The 26,668-nt window shown below is 42.7% G+C and overlaps 1 protein-coding gene across 6 annotated transcripts in view; it reads right to left on the reverse strand.

The window, feature by feature from the left end:
• The window catches only part of ATP2B3 (ATPase plasma membrane Ca2+ transporting 3), a 179,638-nt gene that overhangs the window by 112,541 nt on the left and 40,429 nt on the right, over window positions 1-26,668 (reverse strand). For all 6 annotated transcript variants that reach the window (XM_087710875.1, XM_087710870.1, XM_087710871.1 and 3 more), the window contains exons 2-3: window positions 3,850-4,015; window positions 3,436-3,740 (exon numbers count right to left, since the gene is read on the reverse strand). In XM_087710875.1, coding sequence (XP_087567001.1) covers window positions 3,436-3,640 — 205 coding nt within the window. In that variant the 5' untranslated portion in view covers window positions 3,641-3,740; window positions 3,850-4,015. The remainder of the gene's footprint in view (window positions 1-3,435; window positions 3,741-3,849; window positions 4,016-26,668) is intronic.

Consider the following 26,668-nt stretch of genomic DNA (forward strand, 5'->3'; position numbering starts at 1 on the left):
AAATACTTATAGTCTGAATTTCCTCCAATATGACTTTTAAAGCTATCCAATCTGGAGACAAGCAACTCTACAGCTTTTCTGGTGGGTGGATTCCACAGCGCAACCACGTTCTGGGGGCAGAAGAGCATCTCTTAGTTTACCTTGAACCTCCCACCAAAGAACTTCCTTGGCAAAGTCTTGTACCACTGTAGTCACTTTTGTGGTTATTACTATTATCACTCAAGTGGGGAGATGGCTCGCTTCGCCAAGAGTGTCACTCGTTCAAGCGATTTGGAGTTTCCCCCCAAGTAATCTGATTACAACAAGAAAATAAAACTCTAGGGCAGTGTTTCTCAACCTTGGCGACTTCAAGTCCTGTGGACTTCGACTCCCAGAATTCCTCAGCCAAAGTCGTCAAGGTTGAGAAACACTGCCCTAGGGGGGGGACATGGTCCAAATGAGTTGTGGCCAGCCCTCTAAGTCTTGGAGAGGCACTCTGGTGTTTAATGGATAATTGAGGACTCTGGAGGGATGGGAACGGCGCAATGTCATCACTAGGGAGATTGGCACTTGATTTAGATCATCTCCCACTTGGAGGGCTTTTGAAAAGAAGTAAGAAAATGGAATCCTGTGCAAAATTGTGCTCTCTGCTGTTATCTGCGATTGCTGTCAGACTTTGTTAGGATAATCTCAAGTGTGGGGGTGGGCTTTGGAGGATGGGGGAAAAAAGGACACAGAGGGCTGTAGATTGCCCACCCCTTGATCTAAATGAAAACTATTGGGAAAGTATAGAGGATAGACAAGTTATTGGAATTGCTCCTTTGGTCTATCCCTGTAGCTTTGGATAGAAGGAAAATTACATGGCTTTGTTCCTTTCTCTTACAAAGGCTCATTACACAGATATCCAGCTACCTCACATATATAGCACTCTGGTTATTTGATTCCAGCACAGGATTGCACAAAACACTTGTCAGATTTAGGCAACACGTAATCACACCCTTCACACATATTCAGAAGCTTCAAACTGCTTCCTTTTAATCGTGTTCACCCTCCCACCCAACTCTCTGGAGCCTGTTGCTAGAAATGGTGACAAATAAATGATCTAGGCTGACACTAACTATCCTGACAAAGTTCACCCCAGGCCACTTGGGAATAAGTGATTTAATTATATTTCTGTGTCAGGTGCCAGGAGTGGATATTTAAGGATGCTAAGCATCCAATTACTGAAAATATAATTAATTCTAGTCAATATGTGGGTAGGGTGGGTGGGTGGGTGGGTGGGTGGATGGATGGATGGATGGATGGATAGATAGATAGATAGATAGATAGATAGATAGATAGATAGATAGATAGATAGATAGATAGAATGGGTAGATAGATGATAGATAAATAGATGATAGATGACAGAAGATAGATGATGGATGGATGGATGGATGGATGGATGGATAGATAGATAGATAGATAGATAGATAGATAGATAGATAGAATGGGTAGATAGATGATAGATAAATAGATGATAGATGACAGAAGATAGATGATGGATGGATGGATGGATGGTGGATGGGTGGGTGGGTGAGTGGGTGGGTAGGTAGGTAGGTAGGTAGGTGATAGATAGATAGATAGATAGATAGATAGATAGATAGATAGATAGATAGATAGATAGATAGATACCATGTTTCTTTTGGCCTTATTTTCAGGGAGGTCTTATTATTATTGAAGTGCAGGAGGTGGCGAGTGTGGTCACCTCACGGCTGCTGCTGTGCTGCGGTATCTTCAGGGGGGGTGTTATTATCCAAGGAGGTCTTATTTTCAGGGAAACGGGGTAGGTAGGTAGATAGGTAGGTAGGTAGGTAGGTAGGTAGGTAGGTAGATAGATAGATAGATAGATAGATAGATAGATAGATAGATAGATAGATAGATAGATAGATAGATAGATAAGATAATTGATAGATGATAGATAAATAGATGATAGATAAATAGATGATAGATGACAGAAGATAAATGAAGGATGGATGGATGGATGGATGGTGGGTGGGTGGGTGGGTGGGTGGGTGGGTGGGTGGATAGGTAGGTAGGTAGGTAGGTAGGTAGGTAGGTAGATAGATAGATAGATAGATAGATAGATAGATAGATAGATAGATAGATAGATAGATAGATATTGATATTGTCAATATATCATGTACTATAGGAAGCATACTCTAGGTGAGGTAAAGGGAACCTTGCTTTTAAAAAATTCTAATTCTTATGTCTGTGTGAAATGGCTTTTCTGTAACAAATATGTCACATTGGTCTAGACCTCCATAGCATTGTAATTTGAGATAGTGCCTTCATTTGGAAAATCAAGCAATTCCACTTTGATGCCTCAAAGTTAAAGGGTTGAGGTGATCCAACTTGATGAGACCAGGTGCTATCACGGGAAGAGGCCTCTCTGCATCCATAGCATGTGTCCCCCAATCATTTTGACTTCCTGTTTGGGTAGCCAATCCAATGGCTGTTCCCTTTGACACAGCTTCCCCTTTGACTTTGTTTTGAAAGGGTTTTCGGTAGTGCCTCAACATCAATGCAGGTATATATACCCCTAAATAAATATTGCCACTAAAATCAGTAGGTCTGATTAATTTGTTAAGAAAGTAATGTTTTAATTCTTGGAATAATAATAGATTATTTAGGGACAGGCTAGATTATTAGTGCTAGTTCTTAGAGGGTTGACTTTGAAATGGTGGGTTATAAGTCATAGAACAGTTTTAATATAAGCATTTTAAAAGAAAGGAATGGCTACATTTTAGCAAGTTTCCATTGTGATATTGAGACTACAGGTATAAAGAGAGATCAAAGCATCCTTAAATAACAACGAGAACAATTTGACATTATTGAAAGTGATGTATATGAAAAATAAATTGGATTTAAACATTTTGTAAAGGACCCTCTTAAGATGATAAAAGTTATTACTTTGCATTCCTTAAAATGTGTGATCCTCTGGCAATTCTTATTATACGTATAATAATGCATTTTGCTTCCTTTATTTCATGCCACTGATGTCCCTTAGATGATAAGGATTATGCATGCTTTTCCTTGCTTTCATCTGCAGTGGGTCCTAGGGAAGCCCCTATTTATAGCAATAGCAATAGCAGTTAGACTTATATACCGCTTCATAGGGCTTTCAGCCCTATCTAAGCGGTTTACAGAGTCAGCATATTGCCCCCAACAACAATCCGGGTCCTCATTTTACCCACCTCGGAAGGATGGAAGGCTGAGTCAACCCTGAGCCGGTGAGATTTGAACAGCCGAACTGCAGAACTGCAGTCAGCTGAAGTAGCCTGTAGTGCTGCATTTAACCACTGCACCACCTCGGCTCCTCTTTATTTATTCTGCTGCCTATGTCTTTGGGTCCTGCTCCCAAGTCCTGACCTGATGATCCCACTGATTATGAGCCCGCCCAAGTCATTTATCTGGTACCTTCAGTGGGGGAAGTCTTGAGTCTCCTGCAGAGCCCGTTGACATCTGTGTAGCTCTCCTGGACTTTCTGGAGAGCTTCAGGCCCACGCAACTCCATAAGGGAGCGCAGCTCCGACAGGGTGCAGCCAAAACCACCTGCATGGTTCATTTCTCGCCGCTGGGTTTTGGGATAAAAATCCACAGCGCTGTTGGCCATTTCTCCCATGTTGGAAGTGAGCCGCAGCCCAGCTGGGTACACTGGGCAGATGTGTGGGGGATGAAGAGTAGACTTGAGCTAGGTTAGTCTGGTAGACAGAAGGAAAAACCTGTGAGGAGGGAAACAGAGAAAGGCATACATTGGCCAGAGAGAAAATATCATCTATGCAAAGAATGTCCACACCCACTGTTTCTGGGTTACAAATTCATCTTGCTTACCTGCTCAGTCCTGGCTGTCTCCTGGATTCATTCTATAGAGCCTCAGGGGTGGGGCCACAAGGTTTTCTAGAGGCCAGCCAGCCAGGGGGCCAAGCCATGGAAGAGGCAGAGACGAAGGCCTTCTTAGGGTTTGGCACAAAGGGTTTTCCTGCTGCCCAAAGGAAACCTGTTGGAAAAGCAACAGTTGTAATCAAACTCCTGCCATTCATTCACGTCAGCAAAGCCTGAAGCTCTCAGGTCAACCAATGTCTGCAATGGCACATAGAAATAAGTCAAGAATGTATAACTTCCATCAGCACAATGGCTGCACTAGACCTAAGGCAGGGACGTGCAGTCACTAGAGGCAAGGGAGGCGTGGCCTCACCAGTCATGAGAAAAAGAAAAAGAATTTTAAAGAATTTTTAAAAAATAATTAAAGCCAAGGTAGTTGGCTGCCAGATTCACAGTGACTTGGAACAGTGCTTTGTGTTAACCATAGGAGGAGGCCAGAGAACTAGGGGCCTCTTTTGCATAAGGAATTTTTCACCTTTTAAGAGTTAAGCAAGGGTTAACAAGCAAAAAATTCCTTATGCAAATGAGGCACGTATTCTCTCGCCTCCTGTAGAGGGCATTTTTAGCGGCTTTTTAGAGTTCTCTGGGAGCAACTAGCTCAGTCTGACAGAGCTCTGGCCTTTCATGAGGGCAGGGCAGGGAGAAGCAGAGTTGAAATTGTCTCTGAAACAGCTGGAAAAGGTGCGTGTGTGGGGAGGGGGAAGGAATTCAAAAAGTTTGATTGGAAGGCAGCAGGGGAATTGGGGGGGGGGTATGGCAGAGGAGCTGCTTTCAAGCCTTTGGAAAATATATCCAATCCAACTTCTGTGTTTGTGTTTGAGAGTGAGTGAATGAGAGAGGGATCGAAGTTCTCTGTGTGCATGTGTCTGTTTGAGAGAGGGGGGAGGGAGGGAGAGAGGGAGGAAGGAGGGGGAGGGAGAAGAAAAAGAATGGGAAAACTTATTTTGCAAGGGGGGAAAATGCTGTCGCTTTAAATCGGAACTGAGCATGCCTGGCTGTGGAATTCTGGGAGTTGAAGTCCACAAGTCTAAAAAGTGCCTCACCAGACCTAAAGCTGACCGCACGTCACTGACCTAAGGGCTAATTCCCCCAAATAGGCTTGGCCAGGACATGTGTGTCTTTCTCCATGTGAAGAGTTTAAAGAAGCATAATAGGGGCCTTTAAATATCTCTAAGATTTTATGTTCCTTTTCTTTTCCTAAATGTTTTTTGGGGAATCCAGAGATCTGCAAAAAAGGGTGTTGGTAGCCCATGGGTTTTGCACCCTTCCGCTAAGCCCCAATGTATCATATTTAAATTTAAGCCAGCCTGTTGTATGAACTCAAACATTAATGTTTGCCAATCAACATTTTATGGCTTAATCAATGTGCCTCAGTCAAGAACTACGATTAAAACATTGCATAGTGTAGTATGATGTGCAATTTAAAAACACGTTGCTGTCTCTCCAGCTTCCTTAACCTTTCCTGGTTAATCAGATTTAATTTGTTGATATTCTTTAAAATGCTATTTTCCCAGGAACAGCCTGCAGATCCCAAGGGCCTGAATAAAAGTTGATATATTATAAAAGACAGCAAGATTAAAAAAAAAAAGCAAAGTTGTTATTTAACTACAAGCAGGGTTTGGAATCAAGGGATTAAATATAAACTACTTTGCATATTATCCAACCCTTCCTTTGTCTTTTTAAATATATTGATAAAAGTGGGATACAAATGTACCAGATTAATAAATCAAAGCTTCAAGCATTTGAATCAAGCAATAAAAAGAAATTCCTCAATATTCTTTGTAACATACCATTTAAAAGATGTAAGAATGTAATACATAACACACCCAAACGCATGCACACATACACACACAAACATGCATGCATAAATAAACAAACAAACTATCTCACATCAGTGTTTTATTATAGAGCAAAACTGATAAATTGATAACAGGAATTGTCATATTCAGTTAAAAGAGGGGAAATAAGTGCTTATTTCTAGATCTGACTGGTAAATATACATAATGTTTGTGGGGGGGAATGGATATCTGCATAGTTCAGACTGTAATGTCAATTAATCACCAATGAAAAGAAACAGGTCTCATGTTTGAATGTGAAAGATAAACAAAGCCTACAGTTTTCATATAAATCTGTGAGTTTCAGCCAAAAAAGAAAATAGATTCCTAATTTTTAAGGAACCCGCATGAAATTGGTAAATTTACCTTAGGGCTCAATAATACTTCATATTCTAATTTTAAAAAAGTGCTTTGGAACATGGAGATGTTTAAAATTTTCAAATTCCTTGCAACAGCTGTGTCTTTTCCAAAGGATGCCCTCCATTTGACTTTTAGAAATGAATTTGAAATGCTCCTCGGTCCTAATTATATAAGTACGTGTGAGTATGTTTCCCAAGTGCTCTGTATCCAACACAAACACATGACATCTCTCAGTGAGTAGTGGATTTAAACCTGGATCAGGAACCAACCGAATCAGCCAATGTTGTGAATACATCTTCCTATGTGGAGGTAAGGGTATCATACAGGGTGAGTTGGTAGGTATAATATAAGCATATATAGGCTTTAAGATGTATGGTGATCATACTAAATGATTCATAAGTAGTAAATGCAATTAGTGTAACATATCTAGATTCAACAAGTAACCCTATAACCATGGCTTCTAAACACCTCTTCTAAAGTTCAAGAATTTCCAAGACTCAACTCAATTCTGCTCTGTTTATTAATTGCCTTTATGTAATTCATTCCAAATATATAATCTGCAACATTTTGAGACTATGGTCAAAAAGAGGGAATGGGATATTTGAGCAATCAAATGTTTGACTTCCAGTGCTGTCTTCTTGTCTTCAAAAAGAGCATATATAAACACAAAACACCTAATGTAAATAAGATATCTGTGTCTCATTATCTCCTGCTCCTCCCTTGAGGGTGAACATTTTCTTCATAGGATTTCAGAGAAACAAGGCTCTGGCCCAATGGGGCTGCTACTATCGAGGAATGAAACACCAGCTTTTAGTCTTCCTTCCTTTCTCCCATACAAATGATTATTTTTTCATCCTCCCAAATCAACCTCTACTAGGAAAGAACAAGCACTGGTACCCAGTATAACAGCGTGGAGATAGTGATTCCAGACTATTTCCTTTATGCGAATTGCTTTACATGTATTCGGCTTCTTGATGGTGCCCAGGGAACTTCAAAATTAAATATATTTTTAAAATTAAAATGATCGATATTTTGAAAGATATCCAACTTTCAGGAGAAAGTTATTCTGCTACCTGAAATATCGTGAAATTTCAAGTGAGGACGCCAATCTCTTGCAAAAAATTAAATGAAAATGCCAGTATTGTACGAGTTTTCAACCAAAAACACTGGTTGAACCAAAAATATCTTTCAAATTTTGGTAGCACTTGGGAAAGTGTCGGGGTATGGAAACTCAGGACCACCTGCAGTATCTTCAAGGACCACCAGTGGTCCTCCAAGCACAGGCAGAAAACATAGATTGTACTGTACTGTTATTGACAAGGTTAAGGAACTGTCCAGGGTACTGAAAAAGACCTTTCAGTCAGTTTTCTGTTTACTATTGATTCCAAGATATTCAGACAAGTGGCTAATACAGTATTCATGCTCACATTTTCCCCATGATTTATTATCTATTCTCCATCCACAATTTATATGTGTAATATCATATCATATGATATTACACATATAAATTATAGAAAATTCCCTGCTGAGTTATTGCTGAAATTGCTTTGAAATCTATTGTAAGGAATTTTGTGTTGTATACCGTATTTCTATACTGCACTGTTCATTCTTATTTTAAGAGGGATGCTTTAGAAAGTTTAGAGGATACAGGTTGGAAGTAGATTCCTCTCTCATATTGAATTTGCTTGTACTGTTCAGTAATCCTGTCAGTGAAAAAAAACAGACACCAGCCATTCCCTTATTTATCTCCAAAAGGAGATAAATCCTTTTGGAGATAATCAATCTCAAAAGAGATTGATTTTGTAGTCCAATGTGCAATTTATTATTTGTTCTTAGAAGTGGGCCAATCAGTAATGTTTTTGATTTTATCAATTATATAAACTGGATTATCATTTGTCAATTCTAGTATTAAAAGTCTAGAGCTGTTCTGGCTCATTGTGGCATCATAGACTTATTTCAACAAGGAGAATTCAATTCAATTCAATTTATTGAGTTTGTATGCCGCCCTATTCCCGAGAGACTCAGGGCGGCTCACAATAAAAAAAGGGAGGGGATACAAAAAATAAAATAAAAACAACAATTTAAAATTCTACAACAGCCATAACCTCGGATGGGGCTGGATAGTTCAACAGCCCCAGGCCTGCCGGAACAGCCAGGTCTTAACCGCTTTGCAGAAGGCCGGAAGGGTAGTAAGGGTCCGAATCTCCACGGGGAGATCGTTCCAGAGGGCCGGAGCAGCCACAGAGAAGGCCCTCCCCCGAGAAGTCACCAGCCGACATTGGCCGGCAGATGGAATTCGGAGGAGGCCTAGTCTGTGGGATCTAATAGGTCTTTGGGAGGTGACTGGCAGGAGGCGGTCTCTCAAGTACCCAGGTCCAATACCATGTAGGGCTTTGAAAGTAACGACTAGCACCTTGAAGCGTGTCCGGAGACCAATGGGCAGCCAGTGCAACTCGCGGAGGATAGGTGTAACGTGGGTGTACCGAGGTGCACCCACAATCGCTCGTGCGGCTGCATTCTGGACAAGCTGAAGTCTTCGAACACTCTTCAAGGGCAGCCCCATGTAGAGCGCATTACAGTAGTCCAGTCTTGATGTGACGAGGGCGTGAGTGACTATCCGAAGGGCCTCCCGGTCCAGGTAGGGCCACAATTGGTGCACCAGGTGAACCTGGGCAAAGGTCCCCCTGGTCACAGCCGACAGATGATGTTCTAGAGTCCGAATTTCTGACTTCACAAACTATCAAATTGCTCGCTATGTATAAGAATAAGAATGTATTGCTATTGAAATCTCTAGTATATACAAAGTATATAAAAGTAAAAGATTAAGGCTGCGTTTTGATTATTTTTATTCTGCTACACTGAAAAAAAATGGAAATTAATGCAGTTTCTTTCTTCTTTTATTCCCCTTACTCCACACTTCTCTTTCCTTCTTTTTTTTCCCTTTCCCATTTCCCTATTATCTTTGTTTTCGTTTGTATTTTATATTATGAGAATGAAAATGAAATAAATAAAACAAACAAATTGTTTAAGTAAATGAAAACAAGGCCATGGATAGGAGGTGAAAGTAATAGGCCCCTTCCATTTGTCTTCCAGGAATAAGCATGTAAAGAAATACTGTCGTAAAATCTGAGATTTCTATCTAGGAGTCATGATTTATCAGCTATGAATTTATTCTGTCCCCTTTAAATCTATTTGCTTAGCAGCAATCAAATAAAAGCTTATTCTCTCTGTCCCAAATCTCTTGCCCATCAATTTCATTTCATGGGATGAGCCCGAGTATTACTGTTACAGGAAAGAATTCCCTCTAGTAAACATAGCAATAGAAGGAGGGGAAGCAAGGAAAATAACATATGCCACTGTTCCCCCTGGCACAATGTTCTAAGGTTATTTTATTTCTTAGGCAAGGTAAAAAAGCTATTCTTACACCCACCAGAATCTCAAGGCTTAGTCCAAATAATTGGCTGTTTATCCCCTTTGGCCATGAGAATGGCCATGCGGATGACACAGGGAGGTTTGGTGGTGCAGTGGTTAGAGTGCAGTACTGCAGGCCACTTCAGCTGACTGCTAGCTGAAGTTCGGCGGTTCAAATCTCACCGGCTCAAGGTTGACTCAGCCTTCCATCCTTCCGAGGTGGGTAAAATGAGGACCCGGATTGTTGTTGAGGGCAATATGCTGACTCTGTAAACCGCTTAGAGAGGGCTGAAAGCCCTATGAAGCGGTATATAAGTCTAACTGCTATTGCTATTGCTATTGCTATTTTTTTTTAACATATGATTCTGGAGGCAGAAAATCATCCCTTGTTATGATGAAGGCAGTCAGGGGTATAATGTCTCTGAAAATTAAGGTAGGCATTAAGAAATCTTCCTTTAAAAAAACACCACCACAAATTTCCACTCATTACAGCGAGTCCACAACAGTATTGTTGTTTGCTTTTTAATGTTTAAATAAGTTTAATTAAATTTTTAAAAAAGAAATCTTACTTTTATCTATTAAAGAAAACCATTTAAAGTACTTGATCTTTGCAGCAGCTGGGATATCCCATGGACGTACATTCCACTGGACAGTGTGTTATGTTCATTTTCCCACATTGGAATAGAAAAGTTATACTGTATTAAATACTTTGTATATTCAGCAACGGCTATATAGAAATAATCATAGGATCATCAATAATAACTGGAATAGTAATAATGATAGTAGGCGCAGCAACAATCCAATGAAAGGAAAGTTAGAGGCTCAACTATAAAGTGGATATACGATTTGTTGGAAAGTTGTATTTAAACTGTTTGCATATAATAGCTCTGTCTAGAATAACAAATAGGTAAACTGATGAACTCTTATAGGACTAACTTGCCTCCTCAAACATGAGTAGAATTTTGTCCAACAAAATATAAATGCATGTCATATCAGTTTCCTTGGAAACAGGGTCAACAACCTTTGGTGACCCCCCACTAGAAGGGAACAAGTGAATTCTTTACAGGCTCCTAAAGGTGCCCACCACGTGTTAATAACAGGGAAGAAAGAATCAGATCTGATTTTTGGATGATACAAAAGATATACAAATTGCAATCAATTATGGAGGACATACATCCTTTTAAAATGATTTCGTTCTGTTAAAATATTCAGCTGAAAGCAGTTAAATAAAATAATGAATAGAGAAATCAATCATAAACTGTAAGGGAGCAGAAAGAAATGTAATCAGAATTAATGACCATGACCTTGGCTTTGAGGTTGTTGGGGAGAACTGCAGCCATCTCATTCTATATCTTCTCTTTGCAAAAACAGCAGAATCTTCTGGCACCTTTAGGGTTAATGTATTCACTATTACATAACCTATTTATGCAACAATATTAAATTTGTTGGTCTATAGGGTGACACTTGGACTCCTGTCTTCTGCTGCAGTAGATCAAAACAAAGTGCCTATATATATACTGGGCAACCCAGGTGCCCTATGACTGTATTACGTTAAAATCATAGGAGAAATACTGGTTAATATTCTACTATCGACCGGGCATCCCTGCACATTGATCACTGAGAGGACAGGCTTAAAATACTTTTCCCCCAATGTATATTATTTGCTATCATTGATTGAAGAGGGTATATGTATGTGGAGGGAGCACTCTGACTGACATATGATCTCCTGGTAAATATTGCATGGTGTTTTTTGAATGTAGATTTCATTTCAGAAAAGGCTGGAGGAAATATATTTTCAAGGGAGGCAAATATGTCAATATGACTTTTAATAATTCTTGAAAGAGTCACCAAAAGTCAACAAGTATTATTGTTGTTGTTGTCATTGTCATCATCATTATCCTTTGGCAAAGGAAACAGCGAGATATGGTACTGTTTTCCAAGGAAAAGGAACCTTTAAACTGAGTGCTTCTCAGCACCTGTCTCAGGTATACTGAGTAAAGCTTTAAATGCTTTTCTATACGAGATAGGATTCTGGCAGGTGCAACTTTGCACTTCACTTTAAACATCTGTAAGGAACCCACACCGCCGAAATTTTGTTTTCCTGATCTTAAAATATCTCAAAAGGATCCTTGGTCTATGCTTAAGTGGTCACTTCTGTATTTTGAGTTACAAACTTTTAAATGAGCGTTTACATTTTGAGTTTTGAATGAACCTCTGGTGCTATATTTCTCAAAAATCATGTGGTTAGAATAACTATCAATACAGGTTGTCCTTAAAACAATTTATTTAATGACTACAGCTGCACTTTAAAAGGTGACTTATGATTGCTTTTCACATTTATGATAGCTGCAGCACCCCTGTGGTCACATGATCAAAATTCAGACGTTTGGCAATTAGCATGTATCTATGATGGTTGCAATGTCCTAGGATCATGTGATCACCTTCTGAGACCATCTGAAAAGCCAGAGTCAATGGGGAAGCCAGATTCACTTAACAACAGTGTTACTAACTTAACAACTGCAGTAATTCACTTAACAATTGCGGCAAGAAAGGTAGTAAAATTGGACAAAACTCGCTTAACTATTGTCTTGCTTAGCAACAGAACTTTTGGGCTCAATCCTGGTCATAAATCAAGGATTACCTGTATAGGGTAGATACAGGAGAGCAGACTCCTGGAATTCAGTTAAGAAGACCTGTGCCAATATTGTGCTAGGAAAGTGCTGGTCATTTATCTGTCACTCTAGCCTTCTTTGCAGGGAAGGTTTCTTGGGGAAAGAAGAGCAATTATGATGAAGAAATAATGCAATAATTGCATTTATCACCATGAATTGGGAAAAATCATAATAATTGTTTGCATTTCTGCGAATTGTGCTGCCATTCAGAACAAAAGAAGGAGAGGAGAGGAGAAAGAAGGGAAGGGAAGAAAAGGACTGTTTCTCTTTTGAACAGTTGACAATTTAGCATCCTTCTTCCTAGTCTATCTTCCCCCAAGGAATTTCCTTGCATCACCCTGTTCTCTTGCCACCTTAGAATATACTCACGCTATTGCAGTAAATTAAGCTCAGAATTTAAGTTACTAAGTTACTAAGTGTCCTTTCTCGCCTGGACTACTGTAACGCTCTCTACATGGGGCTGCTCTTGAAGAGCACTCGGAGGCTTCAACTGGTCCAAAATCCGGCTGCGCGGGTTGTCATGGGGGTACCTAGGTGCTCCCATGTTGCGCCCCTTTTAGGCGGCCTGCACTGGTTGCCGGTTGTCTTCCGGGTGCGATTCAAGGTACTAATTATGACCTTTAAAGCACTCCACGGCTTCGGCCCAGGATACCTGCGAGACCACCTACTGCCACCAGTAGCTTCCCACCATCCAGTGCGATCCCACAGTATTGGCTTCCTCAGGGTGCCGTCGGCCAGACAGTGTCAGCTAGCGACCCCCAGGGGGAGATCCTTCTCTGTGGGAGCGCCTTCCCTCTGGAATGAGCTGCCCCCGGAGCTTCGTATAATCCCCGACCTCCGGTCCTTCCGGCGCGCCCTAAAAAGTTGGCTTTTCCAGCAAGCCGGCCTGGCCTGAACAAAACAAAATAAATGATTGATTATTGTTAATTCTAATTCGAATTTTTTAAATGTTATTGTTAATTTTAATTGGGTTTGTTTTTTGGATACTCTTATCTAATTTCCTTTTTAACTTTTGTAATGTGGTTTTTTTTAAAATGTTGTACGCGGCCCTGAGTCCTTTGGGAGAAGGGCGGCATATAAATCCAATTTAAAAAAAAATTCAAGGAAACTGATTCTGGATTTTGGACTACTCTGTCTTGTCACTAAATCACATCTCACAATCGATTGCTTTCTTCCAGAGATTTTCTAAATTTAAACCTGGCATCCCTGCTCACCCTGCTTATGCACCACCCTTATCTCAGTGGTGAGGAGCATCTATTTCCTTCTATAAACTGTATCTGTAATTTTCCCTCCTGCTGTTCCTCCTCTCATCATTTTGTTACATCCCTAACCTGACAGTGCTTTGGCTAAGAGAGACTGACTCTGCTCATTTTCTTTCACCCTGGCAAGGTGTTTTGCTAATAATAGCACCGTTCGAGATTAAAAGCATCTTAGTCAAAAGTTGGCTTTGACACTACGGGACAAAAAGTCAGTTTTGTCCTTTTCTATCTCTTGGCATCTCAGCATTCTTGGCTGCAAGTGGAGAGGAACAGACCAAAGAGGACAACAGGACCTGGAAAATTCAAGGGAATTGTGGGGATCTGTCCCAGTGTCCTTTTTGGCCAGCTCATTACTGCAAGCTGATTTTAGCCTCTCAAATCCAGTGGATGAAGCTTTACCTAGAAAATAGACATAGACCAGGGGCGTCAAACTCGATTTCATGGAGGGCCGTGTCAGGGTTGTGTTTGACCTCAGGGGGGGTCAGGCGGGTGTGAGTGGCCAGGTGGGCATGGACCAGAGGTGGGTTCCTACCAGTTCGCACCTATTCGGTAGAACCGGTTCGTCAAATCTGCCGGACCGGTTAGAAGAGGTTCCACCAGTGGACCTGGAAAGCAGGCCACACCTACAGAAGAGGTTGCAAAAAAAATTGAAACCCACCACTGATACACACACACACACACACACAAACACACACACACAGACTCACACAGAGAGAAAAAGAGAAAGAAAGGAAGAAATAAAGAAAAAAAGAAAAAAGAAAGAAAAAGAGAGAGATGAAAGAAAAAAAGGAAAAAGGGACAGAGAGACAAAAGGAAGGAAAGAGAGAGAGAGAGAGAGAGAGAGAGAGAGAGAGAGAGAGAGAGAGAGAGAACACATGGCCAGAAAGCCACTCCCACCAGGTCACATGGCCAGCAAGCCACTCCCACAATGAGGCCACACCCACAGAGTAGGTTCAAAAAAATTTTTAACCCACCACTGGCATGGACAGATCATCATCACTCATGTCAGCTTGACGTCACTCATTTTCAGCTGCAACAGCCTCCTGCAGTCTTCTACCAGCGAAAACAGAGCTCGCAGAGGTCAGTTTTCATTGGCAGAGGACTGCAGGAGGCCGTTGCAGCCGAAAACAGAGCCTGGGAAGATGGCACGCGGCCTTCCCGAGCTCTGTTTTCTCTGGCAGAGGCAACACAGGCCAGTCCTTTGCTGTTTCCAGGGCAGCCCCATGGGCCGGATTTAAGCATCCTGCAGGCTAAATGTGGCCTGCGGGCCTTGAGTGTGATAGAGGGATATAAAAACCCTTCCCCATTTTAATGCACAGCATAAATTCCATTCAGCAATTATATCCTCTCCTTAATTTTTCTCTCTCAATTTAGCAATTTAGCAATCTAATGGGTTTATATGCCGCCCAATCCCGGGGGGCAGGGGGAGGACTCAGGGCGGCTTACAAGTACGAATAAAATAAAATAACATACAGGGGAAGATCGTAAAACAATACAAACATTTTAAAAAGACAACATACATCCGGGTTAATTGGGGGTTGACCTGATTTGAGTCAGCAACCCCAGGCCTGCCGGAACAGCCAGGTTTTGGTGGCTTTTTGGAAGGCTGCAAGGGTGGGGAGGGTCCGGATCTCTGTTGGTAACTCGTTCCACAGAGCTGGAGCAGCAACCAAAAAGGCTCTCCCCCAAGTGGTCTCCAGCCGGCCACTCTCCAAACCTTTACCACTACTTTTCCTCCATACACAGGAGAAGGTTGGGAAACAGATCAGAGCCATTTCAATTTAGTTATTCAGATGCAGATTTCAAAGTCACGCCGATTTGATTTCTAAATTGGTCATGTTTGGATTTTTTTTTTTTTAAAGTGAGCCGCCCCCACCCCCCTTAAACTGATTTCATCCTGTTTGGGAAGTGGATTGAACCAGGGAAAAAGGTATTTTTGTACGTGCGCAAAGCGACATGACGAATTTGATTCCGCCATCTGATGTGGAAATTTAATTTGATTCAGTGATTTGATTAAGTCACTATTGGATTTCCGAACGGAATGGACTGTTTGCAAAATGCAAGGCAGTTTGGGAATTTTAAAAATAGAAGAAAATATGATACAATTGACCTTTAAAAGTATTCGCGTTGTGTCAGGTTGAGAGAAGAATGGGGAAGGTGTTTGTGGTGCCTCTCTTTCCACCACCTTCAATTTAAGAGACTTTTGCTCACTCCAGATTTACCTAAGCCCAATTTAAAACAACCTTCAGAAGTTTCTCCCCGTGACCCGTCAAAACCGCGCTCGACTAAGCCGCGCCCGATTAAACCGCGTCGCTGACGTCATCAACAGGGTGACAACAGCCAGCGCGGAGAAAGAAGGGCGCTTTAAATAGCGCTTTGAAAGCAAGCTGATTCAACTTAAGGTAAGGGTTAGCTTTAGGGTTAGCTTTAGGTTTAGCTTTAGGGTTAGGTTAAGGGTTAGGGTTAGGTTTAGGGTTAGGTTTAGGTTTAGGGTTAGGATAAGGGTTAGGATTAGGTTTAGGGTTAGGTTTAGGGTTAGGTTAAGGGTTAGGATTAGGTTTAGGGTTAGGTTTAGGGTTAGGTTTAGGGTTAGGGTTAGGATAAGGGTTAGGATTAGGTTTAGGGTTAGGTTTAGGGTTAGGTTAAGGGTTAGCTTTAGGGTTAGGGTTAGGATAAGGGTTAGGATTAGGTTTAGGGTTAGGTTTAGGGTTAGGTTTAGGGTTAGGTTTAGGTTTAGGGTTAGGATAAGGGTTAGGATTAGGTTTAGGGTTAGGTTTAGGGTTAGGTTAAGGGTTAGGTTTAGGGTTAGGGTTAGGATAAGGGTTAGGATTAGGTTTAGGGTTAGGTTTAGGGTTAGGTTTAGGGTTAGGGTTAGGTTTAGGTTTAGGGTTAGGATAAGGGTTAGGGTTAGGTTTAGGGTTAGGTTAAGGGTTAGGTTTAGGGTTAGGTTTAGGATTAGGTTTAGGGGGGTTAGGTTTAGGTTTAGGTGTTAATTTTAGGTTTAGGGTTTACCGCGTGCTTCTGTCTCCGCGCTGTTGTCGCCCTGTTGATGATGTCAGCTACGCGGTTTAGTCGGGCGCGGTTTAGTCGAGCGCGGTTTTGTGGTGGAACCGTTTCTCCCAGTTGATCTCCGTAAAGATACAATCTACAATTCCCCTCAGTTTGGGAAAACTGACCTTTCTTAGGGCCTACAAAGCATAGAAAGGCACCACTTTAATGAATATTGGTCAAATACCTTTTGATTCCTTAAGCATTTCTCTCAGCCTTCAAGCTGGACCAAGTGACTGAAAGGGAGGGAAGATGAAAGCAATGGTGACACGGTGAAGCTTGAATTTGAGCTGCACAAGGCTTTAAACATTTATTTGCACTTTAAAAGAAAACACCTCCAGCCTAAGAAAAAGACCTGAAGTATATGGAACGCGGGCTCCTTCTGGTTGCCGCTGTATCACCAATATAGGAAAAATAAGAGGAAGCTCCACACTCAATCAGAGCATTGCTCTGTATTACAACAGATTACCTAGATGGAGCAGCAAAACTCCTGTTCTCAGACAGGATTTTTAAAGCCTTGCCTGGATTTGCTCAGCTTCTGACTTTCAAGGTTAGTGTCCCCATGAGCATTCTGTTCTGTGTGTTCTGTTCTGTTATCAGGTACTAAGAATCAGGACCACACATCAGTGGTGGGTTCCGGATCCCGTTGCAAGCGGTACGGTGCAACGGGGCTGGGCGTCCACCATATGAATGTGCACAGCGTACTTACCACCCGCAATGCCTCCGCGATGCTCAGCTGCACGGCGGAGGCGCCGTATGCTCCGTGCGCATGCGTGGAAGCCCCGAAAACCTCAAATACCAGTAAGGAGCACAGACGAGCAAGTGGGCCCACCGGAGCACTGTACCGAAATGGTACCCGGGCCGTACCGGTCGTAACCCACCACTGCCACACATGTTAAGTTCCAGTTAAGAAGATGTATTGCTCATGCCTATACACATGAATTTGACCTGCTAATGTTCAGCACTAAATTGGCACTAGATAAGAGTCAGTGGAATTCGGTTTTGGGGGGGGAGGTTAGACTTGGATTGCTTGTGACAATATATTGACTCCAGGCTAATTCCTCTCTTGACTCTGCCCCCAGGCTCTGTCTATTCTATTCTATACTATACTATACTATTCTATTCTATTCTATTCTATTCTATTCTATTCCATTCCATTCCATTCCATTCCTTTCCATTCCATTCCATTCCATTCCTTTCCATTCCATTGTCTATTCTATTCTATTCTATTCTATTCTATTCTATTCCATTCCATTCCTTTCCATTCCATTCCATTCCATTGTCTATTCTATTCTATTCTATTCTATTCCATTCCTTTCCATTCCATTCCTTTCCATTCCATTCCATTGTCTAGTCTAGTCAAGTCTATTCTATTCTATTCTATTCTATTCTATTCCATTCCTTTCCATTCCATTCCATTGTCTATTCTATTCTATTCTATTCTATTCTATTCTATTCTATTCCATTCCATTCCATTCCATTCCTTTCCTTTCCATTCCATTGTCTATTCTATTCTATTCTATTCTATTCTATTCTATTCTATTCTATTCTATTCTATTCTATTCCATTCCATTCCTTTCCATTCCATTCCATTCCATTCCATTCCTTTCTTTTCCATTCCATTCCATTGTCTAGTCAAGTCTATTCTATTCTATTCTATTCTATTCTATTCTATTCTAGTCTAGTCTAGTCTACTCTACTCTAGTCTAGTCTAGTCTAGTCTACTCTACTCTACTCTTTTAGTTATTAAATTGGGGCGGAGCTTCCATTTTAAGTGAAGCGGGAATCAGAAGGCACATGGTCTTTCTCCATAGTGCAGGGCCCGTACTTCTAAGAGGTCAGCCTTGGGCTGACAACTTTACAATGCATTAATGTAATTCTACGAACCAACTGAGGGGCTTTAAAAGCTACTGCTGCATGCATTTGGCTGCCACAACCCCTGTTTTCTTCCTCCTCGACTCTCCTATCCCAATCAATTCCTATTTTTATTCAAAATGCATTAGCTTAAATTAGAGAACTTCAAATTGCACCGAAGTGCATCATGTGATGCTTATTCCTTTTTGTTTTTGTTGCTCTCTCTCTCTTTTTTTTTTTTACTTTTGGCAGACTGCATTAGGATTTCAAGTTCATTTCACTCTAGGAGATAACGCGAGTTAAAAACCATGGAAACCCCTGGCAAGATTGTGGAGGGAGCAACCGGAGTGGTCTTCTTGAGGCTCCTGCTCATGAGCCGAATCGGCACAGTCAGCGAGGAAGTCTGCTCAGCTGAGCAGGGGCACCGAAGCGCTGCATGTCATTCTCCTATCCAGAAAACATAGACCAAATCCTCTCCCATCCTTTCACGGGGAAAATATTATTGCACGTAGAAGAACAACTGGCTGAAAGAGTCGTAGCCTTCTAGCTCTTGTACTCTATTTATTATTATTATTATTATTATTTTTAAAAGATTTTATTGGTAAAAAGAAAATACAACATCCATAACTTGTAACAAACAATACAACTACATTTCGAGATATTCCCATACTATCAAATCATTATAAACATCAAAGGTTAGGTATCTTTCCCTCCCTCTTTTCTTCCCTCCCCCCCTTACTTCCTTCTCCCCTGCCTTCCCTCCTTTCTTTTCTCCTTTCCTCCTTTCCTTCCCCCTCCTTTCTCTCCCTCGGTCCCCCCCTCCTTCTCACATACCTTTCCTCCTTCCCTGCCTCTTTCCCTCCTCCTTCCTTTTCTCTTAATCTCCCTCCTTTCCTCCCTCCTTCCTTCCGTCCTTTCAACTCTCCTTCTCTCTTTCTTTCCCTCCCTCTTTCCCTCTTTACTACCCTCTTCTCTTCCCTCCCTCCTTCCTTCCCCAGTTTTTTCTCTTTCTTCTCTCCTTCTTTCTTCCCACCTTCTTTCTCTTCTCTTCTTTCTCTTCCTCCTCTTTATCCTTCCCCCCTTCTTCTGCCTTTCCTATTCCTCTCCTTTCTCCTCTCCATCCTGACTTCCCTACTGTCCTCCTTCCCTCCCTTCTAACCTTTGTTACATTTGCATATTTTCCTCTGCTGAGGACAACCTGGTTCTCTTTCCCTTTCCTTGCTTGAAGAGGCAAGGATTATAAGTCCTCTCGCCTCATCTAAAATGAAGTTTGATCGCTAATTTCATGCAGGTAATTATAGCGGATTTCCTATCAGCTTTTTAAAGTTTTCCCGACATTGTAGCGTAACAAAATTGCTCGACGGTGGGTTCTCGCCCCTGATACATTTCTCCTTTCGTTTATCTCTCAGTTGTTGTATATTGTTCATTTGAGTTATTGGTTTAATCGTATTAGGTTAGTCAGCTATCTCTTTTTATGTCTAGGTCTTCACTGACTCATCAAGCCATTTGTATAGCTTCTCCCAGACTGTATAAAAGTACTCTATTTATTAATGGGGAGGGTCCTTTCAGGAGCCTGAGGCTGAAAGACCGAGAAAAGGGTTACTCACTGTCTGGATGGAAGGCATGAACCAGCCATCCTGGACCCTTCTTCAACCATTCTTTTAATCTGGCGGCGAATGTGTGCTAATAATTTTATATGTTCTCATAAAATACCGGAGGAGGCAGCTAGGCCTCTGGGCGGAGCCATGGATTGCTATCCCTGCAGGAAGGAGGAGGAGGAGAAAACGGAGGGACTGGAAGAGAAAGAGGGGATGTTGTGCAGGCGTTCTTTTTCAGCTGAGAGGAATTGAAGGTATATGAGGAACAGCATCCTTGCAGAAATAATACGGTTCCCCCCTCCCCTGACAATCTTTCAAAAAGCAGGAAGACATGGTTTTGCCAGCATGCCAGAGACCCCACCAAGTGGTTGATCTGATTGTTGTTTGTCAGAGTTATCATTATACCAGTGGTGGGATTCAGCCAGTTCGCACCTATCCGGGAGAACCGGTTGTTAACTTTCTAAGGAGTTGGGAGAACCAGTTGTTGGGAAAAAATCTCCTTTTGTTTTATTCCACTTTACAGGGCTAATCCTGTAAGGAAAGCAGGAGGGAAACACTCTGGTGTTGTTTCTAGCCTCATCTTTATTGCTTACAGAAAGTGCCTCTCCGGTTAACCCTTATTACCATTGTAACAACTAAGGTGAAGTGCCCATCGACCTGAGTGACCTTGAGTTGGCCACACCCACCCAGTCACATGACCACGGAGCCCCACCTACCCAAATGGTCATTAGGGCAGAGAACCGGTTGTTAAGTTATTTGAATCCCACCACTGCATTATACTTTGTCAACCATGAAAGACAGGGAAGGGCTTTTGACTATACAGGTAGTCCCCACTTAGTGACTTCTTCTTCAGCATCCATTCGAAGTTACAACAGTGCTCAAGAAGAAGACTTACGGCCGGTCCTTGAAGTTGTGGCCATCGCAGTGTCCCCACAGTCACAGGATCATGATGGGGGCACTTGGCAACTGGCATACAGTTACAGTGGTCACATCTTCCCACAGTCACATCATCCCCACTTGGGATCTTCACTGCCAGCTTCCAATAAGTCAAGTCAATGAGGAAACCAGCCACCACCTGATGTTGTGCTTAATGACTGCGCATGATTCCTTAACAACCACAACCTGAACTGTCATTGTACACCGAAGATTGCATTCAATTTCATTGTGCAAGGTGCAATGACAATAAAGTAAACTAAACGAATACAACATGCCTGAAGAACCAGCAACTCTCTAGCTAAAGGTGCTGTTCCCAAGGAGATTCCTCCCCCTGCGAGTGACAGCTCCATCAGGTTCATCTTCAGAGCCCAGAGCCCTTCAGAGACTTCAGGAGATCTGACTCTGCCATGCTTGTCCCCATTAAGGCATGAGGCAAGGAGAGATGAGTGTCAGTGGTGGCCTGGGCTGAACCAGGATGAGAAAGAAGAGCCCTTAGAGGAACAAGGATCATTTGCCTGTGAAGAGCTGAGGTGGCGCAATGGTTAAATGCGTGACCCGTCAAAACCGCGGTCCACTAAAGCGCGCTCAACGAAAGCGCGCATTTGACGTCATCACAGCGCGACGAAAAAAATTAAAAATTGAAATAAAATTAAAGCAAGCCAATTCACATAAAGGTAAGGGTTAGGTTTAGGGTTAGGGTTAGGTTTAGAGCGTTAGGGTTACGTTTAACATTAGGTTAAGGGTTAGCGTTAGGTTTAGCATTAGGTTAAGGGTTAGGTTAAGGGTTAGGTTTAGGGTTAGGTTAAGGGTTAGGTTTAGGGTTAGGTTTAGGGTTAGGTTTGGGGGGGTTAGGGTAAGGTTTTCGCTTTATTTTTACATTTATCGATCACAGCGCGATGTTTCCGTCGCGCTGTGATGACGTCATGTACGCGCTTTCGTCGAGCGTGATTTTGTCATCCGCGGTTTTGTGGTGGAACCGTTAAATGCAGCACTGCAGGCTACTTCAGCTGACTGCAGTTCTGCAGTTCGGCTGTCCAAATCTCACCGGCTCAAGGTTGACTCAGCCTTCCATCCTTCCGAAGTGGGTGAAATGAGGACCCAGACTGTGGGGGCGATATGCTGACTCTGTAAACCGCTTAGAGAGGGCTGAAAGCCCTATGAAGCGGTATATAAGTCTAACTGCTATTTCTATTGTTGATTTCTCTGCGTGATCAGCCAAATACAACATGGAAGCTTATGAATACTCATCCCTTAACAGAAATTTCCCCAAAGGCGTTCTAGCAGGAAGGGCACGGATTGCAATAAGGGCCCCTCACCTTTCAAGGCCAGACAATCCCTCTCCTTCATTACACTGGCAAATATACTTATACATGCACCCCTGACACAGCAGCAAACAACGTTCCCTGCCTCTGAGGAGAGCTTACGTCACAATAAATATGGCTGCCACTGCCTTTTGGGTCACCCTTCCCCCCCCCAGTTCCTCTTTAGAGCAGGCCGTGCATCTTTAACACGACCTGTTCTACTTATTCTAGCTTTTACAGTTTATAAAATGTATTTTTACTCATCCCGCATTATCCCAAGCTGGGCTGCAATTTAGATCTCCTTCTTTCTGTTTGAGCTGCCTCTACGGTATTTGCTTTTGGGCAGGGTTTTGTGTGTGTACGCTTTACAGATACGTGCAAAAAGGAAATGCAGAGGAAATCAGTTTTGCAGCTTGCAGTGCACCCTCTGTCCCTGCTTCAGATTCCCACAGAGCAGTGTTGAACTGAGCCTCAAGGAGTAGCCTTTTACCCAATGATCTCTCCTCATCTAAACTGCAGGCTAAGGTTGGTTTGGCTTCCCTTTACCTGTTCCTTCCATAGAGTGGTGGGTTTCAAAAAATTTTGGAACCTACTATGTGGGTGTGGCCTCCTTCATGGGAGTGGCTTGCCGGCCATGTGTTCTCTCTCTCTCTCTCTCTCTCTCTGTGTCTCTCTTTCCTTCCTTTTGTCTCTCTGTCCCTTTTTTCTTTTTTTCTTTCATCTCGCACTCTTTTTCTTTCTTTTTATTTATTTATTTCTTCCTTCCTTTCTCTTTCTCTTTCTCTTTCTCTTTCTCTCTCTCTCTCTCTCTGTCAGTCTGTCTGCCTCTGTGTGTGGGGGGGCAGTGGTGGGTTTCAAAAAATTTTGGAACCTCTTCTGTAGGTGTGGCCTGCTTTCCGGGTCCACTGGTGGAACCTCTTCTAACCGGTTCGGTAGATTTGGTGAACCGGTTCTACCAAATAGGTGCAAACTGGTAGGAACCCACCTCTGCTTCCATATCATTTTCCTCCACACAGCTCCTTCCCTCTATTTTAGTTTTGATACCCATCAGCCACAATCGACATGGTCTATGGCTGAGGAAGATGAGTGACATAATTCAAGGTTAAGGAACACCATCCTAGTGGAATGATTTCCCAGAATGCATTGGAGACACTGGAAGGAGACACCTAGGTATCAGGGAAATATCTCCAATACTGAGATGAGTAACTGCCCTATGGTAAGCCAGCATCTCTAATGAGATCTTGAAGATTGCAAAAACTGCCAGAGGATGAGATCTGTGTGAGTTTCCAACACACTCTGCTTTTGCCTTCTTTGTTCTCAGATCAAGAAAGACAAATCTACTGTTGGCTTATTCCCCCCCCCCCAAACAACATTTCCAGAGGAGAAACTGTCTCATGGAGAATTTGCCATACACTTTTCTATTTCTTCAGTTCATACTTGAGTTCCAGATCATGTATGGTTACTCTATCTCTGAAGTGAGACTTATGGGATTTTGGTCTAGTGGTTAAGGCACCAGACTAGAAGCTAAGCGACTGTGAGTTCTAGTCCCGCTTTAGGCATGCAAGCCAAATCGGTGACTTTGAGCCAGTCACTCTCAGCTCAGCTGAGCTCACCTCAGTGTTGTTGTTGTGGGGGAAATAGGAAGAGGAAGAAGTACTGTGCATCAGAGGTGGGTTCCTACCAGTTCGCACCTATTCAATAGAACCGGTTCGTCAAATCTACCGGACCGGTTAGAAGAGGTTCCACCAGTGGACCCGGAAAGCAGGCCACACCTACAGAAGAGGTTCCAAGATTTTTTGAAACCCACCACTGGTCCTTGGATATGATTATTCTACACTATCATGCTCCTATTTATAAAACTCAGTGCCTCTGTGAAAGGTAAGGATGACTACTGCGTTTGTGGTGCAATCAGAACATTGCGTGTGTTGAAGTGGTTTTAACGCAAACCAAAGGTGCCTTTTAAAAAACAAGTTTACATCCTATTCTTATGCATGCCAGTGCTGGGTGTGAGATAATTTAAGGTGGTTCTGACAAGTGTCATCGGCATCTTCATATCCGGTCACATGGGCGGCAAGCCACTCCCATCCGGTCACATGGGTGGCAAGCCACTCCCACAAAGGAGGCCACACCCACAGTGCCAAAGCTATATAAAAACTATACGAAAGTCCATAACAGCCATCACTGAATTCTACAGATGTCTTTGACAATTCCAGTCACGCCTGGTCAGCTGTGGGTGATGGGAGCTATGCAAGCTGTCCGAGCACAATAGGCGCCATAGCTCCTCATGCATGAGATGCTGCTATGCTAAGTGGACTCCAGAAATAGCCTGGCAAGGCCCCCCTGATCATTCACCTGCTGGCCCTTCTGCTCCACCCCACTGTGGGCACTGGGAGTCCTGGCCAGATTTAGCAGCAGTCAGCAGGAAATTCCGCCCTTCTGTTTTATTGCTGAGCTCAATTTCCTTTGCACTTTGCTTCCCAGAAGCTTGTAAAAAGAATTATGCAAAAAAGGGAAAACCTTCGGGCTCAAGCTGAGTCCAGAGGACTCTCCAAATTCATCCCAAGGGCATGTTCTACATGTAGCAGAGTAAAGGGGGGGGGGGGAATCTCAAGATTGATTGCCTTTTGGAATTAAAATGCTCCAACTGGTGTGGCTGGCTAAAGGGTCAGTTCTGATCAGAGCCTAGTAGCATGACATTGTGCTAGGAAGCTGTTGTGGGAAGTTATCACCCAGCCCTCTCCCATAAAAATGAAATATCCTAGGAAATATTGAAAAGGCAGAATGTTTATCTGGATATGAAAAGAAAGAAACATGTTTTAAAAGACAGAATAGTTGCCTGTAGCTTCCTGCCCATCCCCACTTTGTCAATGGGCCATTAAGAAGGCCAGGCTAGTCCCTTTTACATAATAAAGACTTCTCCACTGCAGCCCCAGGGGGGATGGGAGTAAAGGCATGATAATATTGGCCCTTTACTCAACTGACCACATGGCATCTGAGAACTCAACTAAACCTGGATTCAAAACACAGCCCAGAGAGTTGCCCCTGCATGACCCCATGGGAGTCTGACAACCAATCAGAATACATTTCTTACACAGGAACAGGAAACAGAGAGGTGGGACTGAACAGGTACCCACTCGACGAAAGCGTGCATTTGACGTCATCACAGCGCGATGAAAAAAATTAAAAATTGAAATAAAAATAAAATTAAAGCAAGCCGATTCACATAAAGGTAAGGGTTAGGTTTAGGGTTAGGGTTAGGGTTAGGTTAAGGGTTAGGGTTAGGTTTAGAGCATTAGGGTTACGTTTAGCGTTAGGTTAAAGGTTAGCGTTAGGTTTAGCGTTAGGTTAAGGGTTAGGTTTAGGGTTAGATTTAGGGTTAGGTTAAGGGTTAGGTTTAGGGTTAGGTTTAGGGTTAGGTTTGGGGGGGTTAGGGTAAGGTTTTCGCTTTATTTTTACATTTTTCGATCACAGCGCGATGTTTTCGTTGCGCTGTGATGACGTCAAATGCGCGCTTTCGTCGAGCGCGATTTTGTCATCTGCGGTTTTGTGGTGGAACCCATGATTCAGATGAGGGTAGAAGGAAAGTGCTTGGCCCATGGCCATACCAACAGCTTCTGAACTGAACAAGGATCTGATTCCCCCCTAGACTAGCATGCGATATCTCAACCAATCCAGGGCACCTGTTGCCTAGAGATTTAGGGACACACTGTGCACTGGTGATCCAACCTCCTCTTTCACGATACTGCTCAGTAGGAAGGGATATAATTCAGTCCTGTACAAAGTGAGCTCGCCTAGCAGTTCAAATGCGTATTTTTATGGCGCATTGCAATGCGTAAATAGGCACCTGCCAAAGTCAATATGTCTTCAAGAAATCCCCCCCCCCTCTCCAGTGGTACTTTCTGGTCTTTAGCTGCCTGATTACCTGCTATGTTTGAGCAAGAACGCATTGGCAAGTGTGGCAAATCAGAGCAACAGCATCAATCATCCCTCTCCCTCTCCCTCCCTCCTTCTCTCTTTCTCCCTCCCTCTTCCCCACCCCCCTTTTTTTCTTTTGGAAGTTGTGTGGGTTGGGCTGAAAAGAAAGGGCAAAGCAGTGGCAGCAGGGACAGTGACAAAATGAAGGGATGCCGCCCTCTAAAAGCTCTCTACCTAGCACCCTCCTGGAATTTGGGGGGGCCTAAGTGATAAACAGCATCACTTTCTCATGGTTCAGGCAATCTGTGGCATTCTAGCAGTTGCTGAATTACAACTTGAGGCTGCCTTCACCCTTAGCAACACTTCCTACCAATTGTAGAAACAGTAGTGGGCTTCTAATTGCCTCCTCTTGGGGGGCTCAAAGCAGAGGAGAGCTTCCTAATTACTTGCCCCTTTGACTCACCTTTATTAAATCTCTGTAGGAAGTGAACATGGCAGCTCTCTTGAACCTGGTCACTGGAAATGGGTTCAAAACAATAAATATTTACTGTACTAAGACCTTTTCCCCCAAAGCCAGCA

The sequence above is a fragment of the Thamnophis sirtalis genome, unplaced genomic scaffold (genome assembly GCF_051295495.1).
Source record: "Thamnophis sirtalis isolate CommonGarterSnake01/CBP01778 unplaced genomic scaffold, rThaSir2_p1.2 scaffold_3, whole genome shotgun sequence".
NCBI classification, from domain to species: Eukaryota; Metazoa; Chordata; class Lepidosauria; order Squamata; family Natricidae; genus Thamnophis; species Thamnophis sirtalis.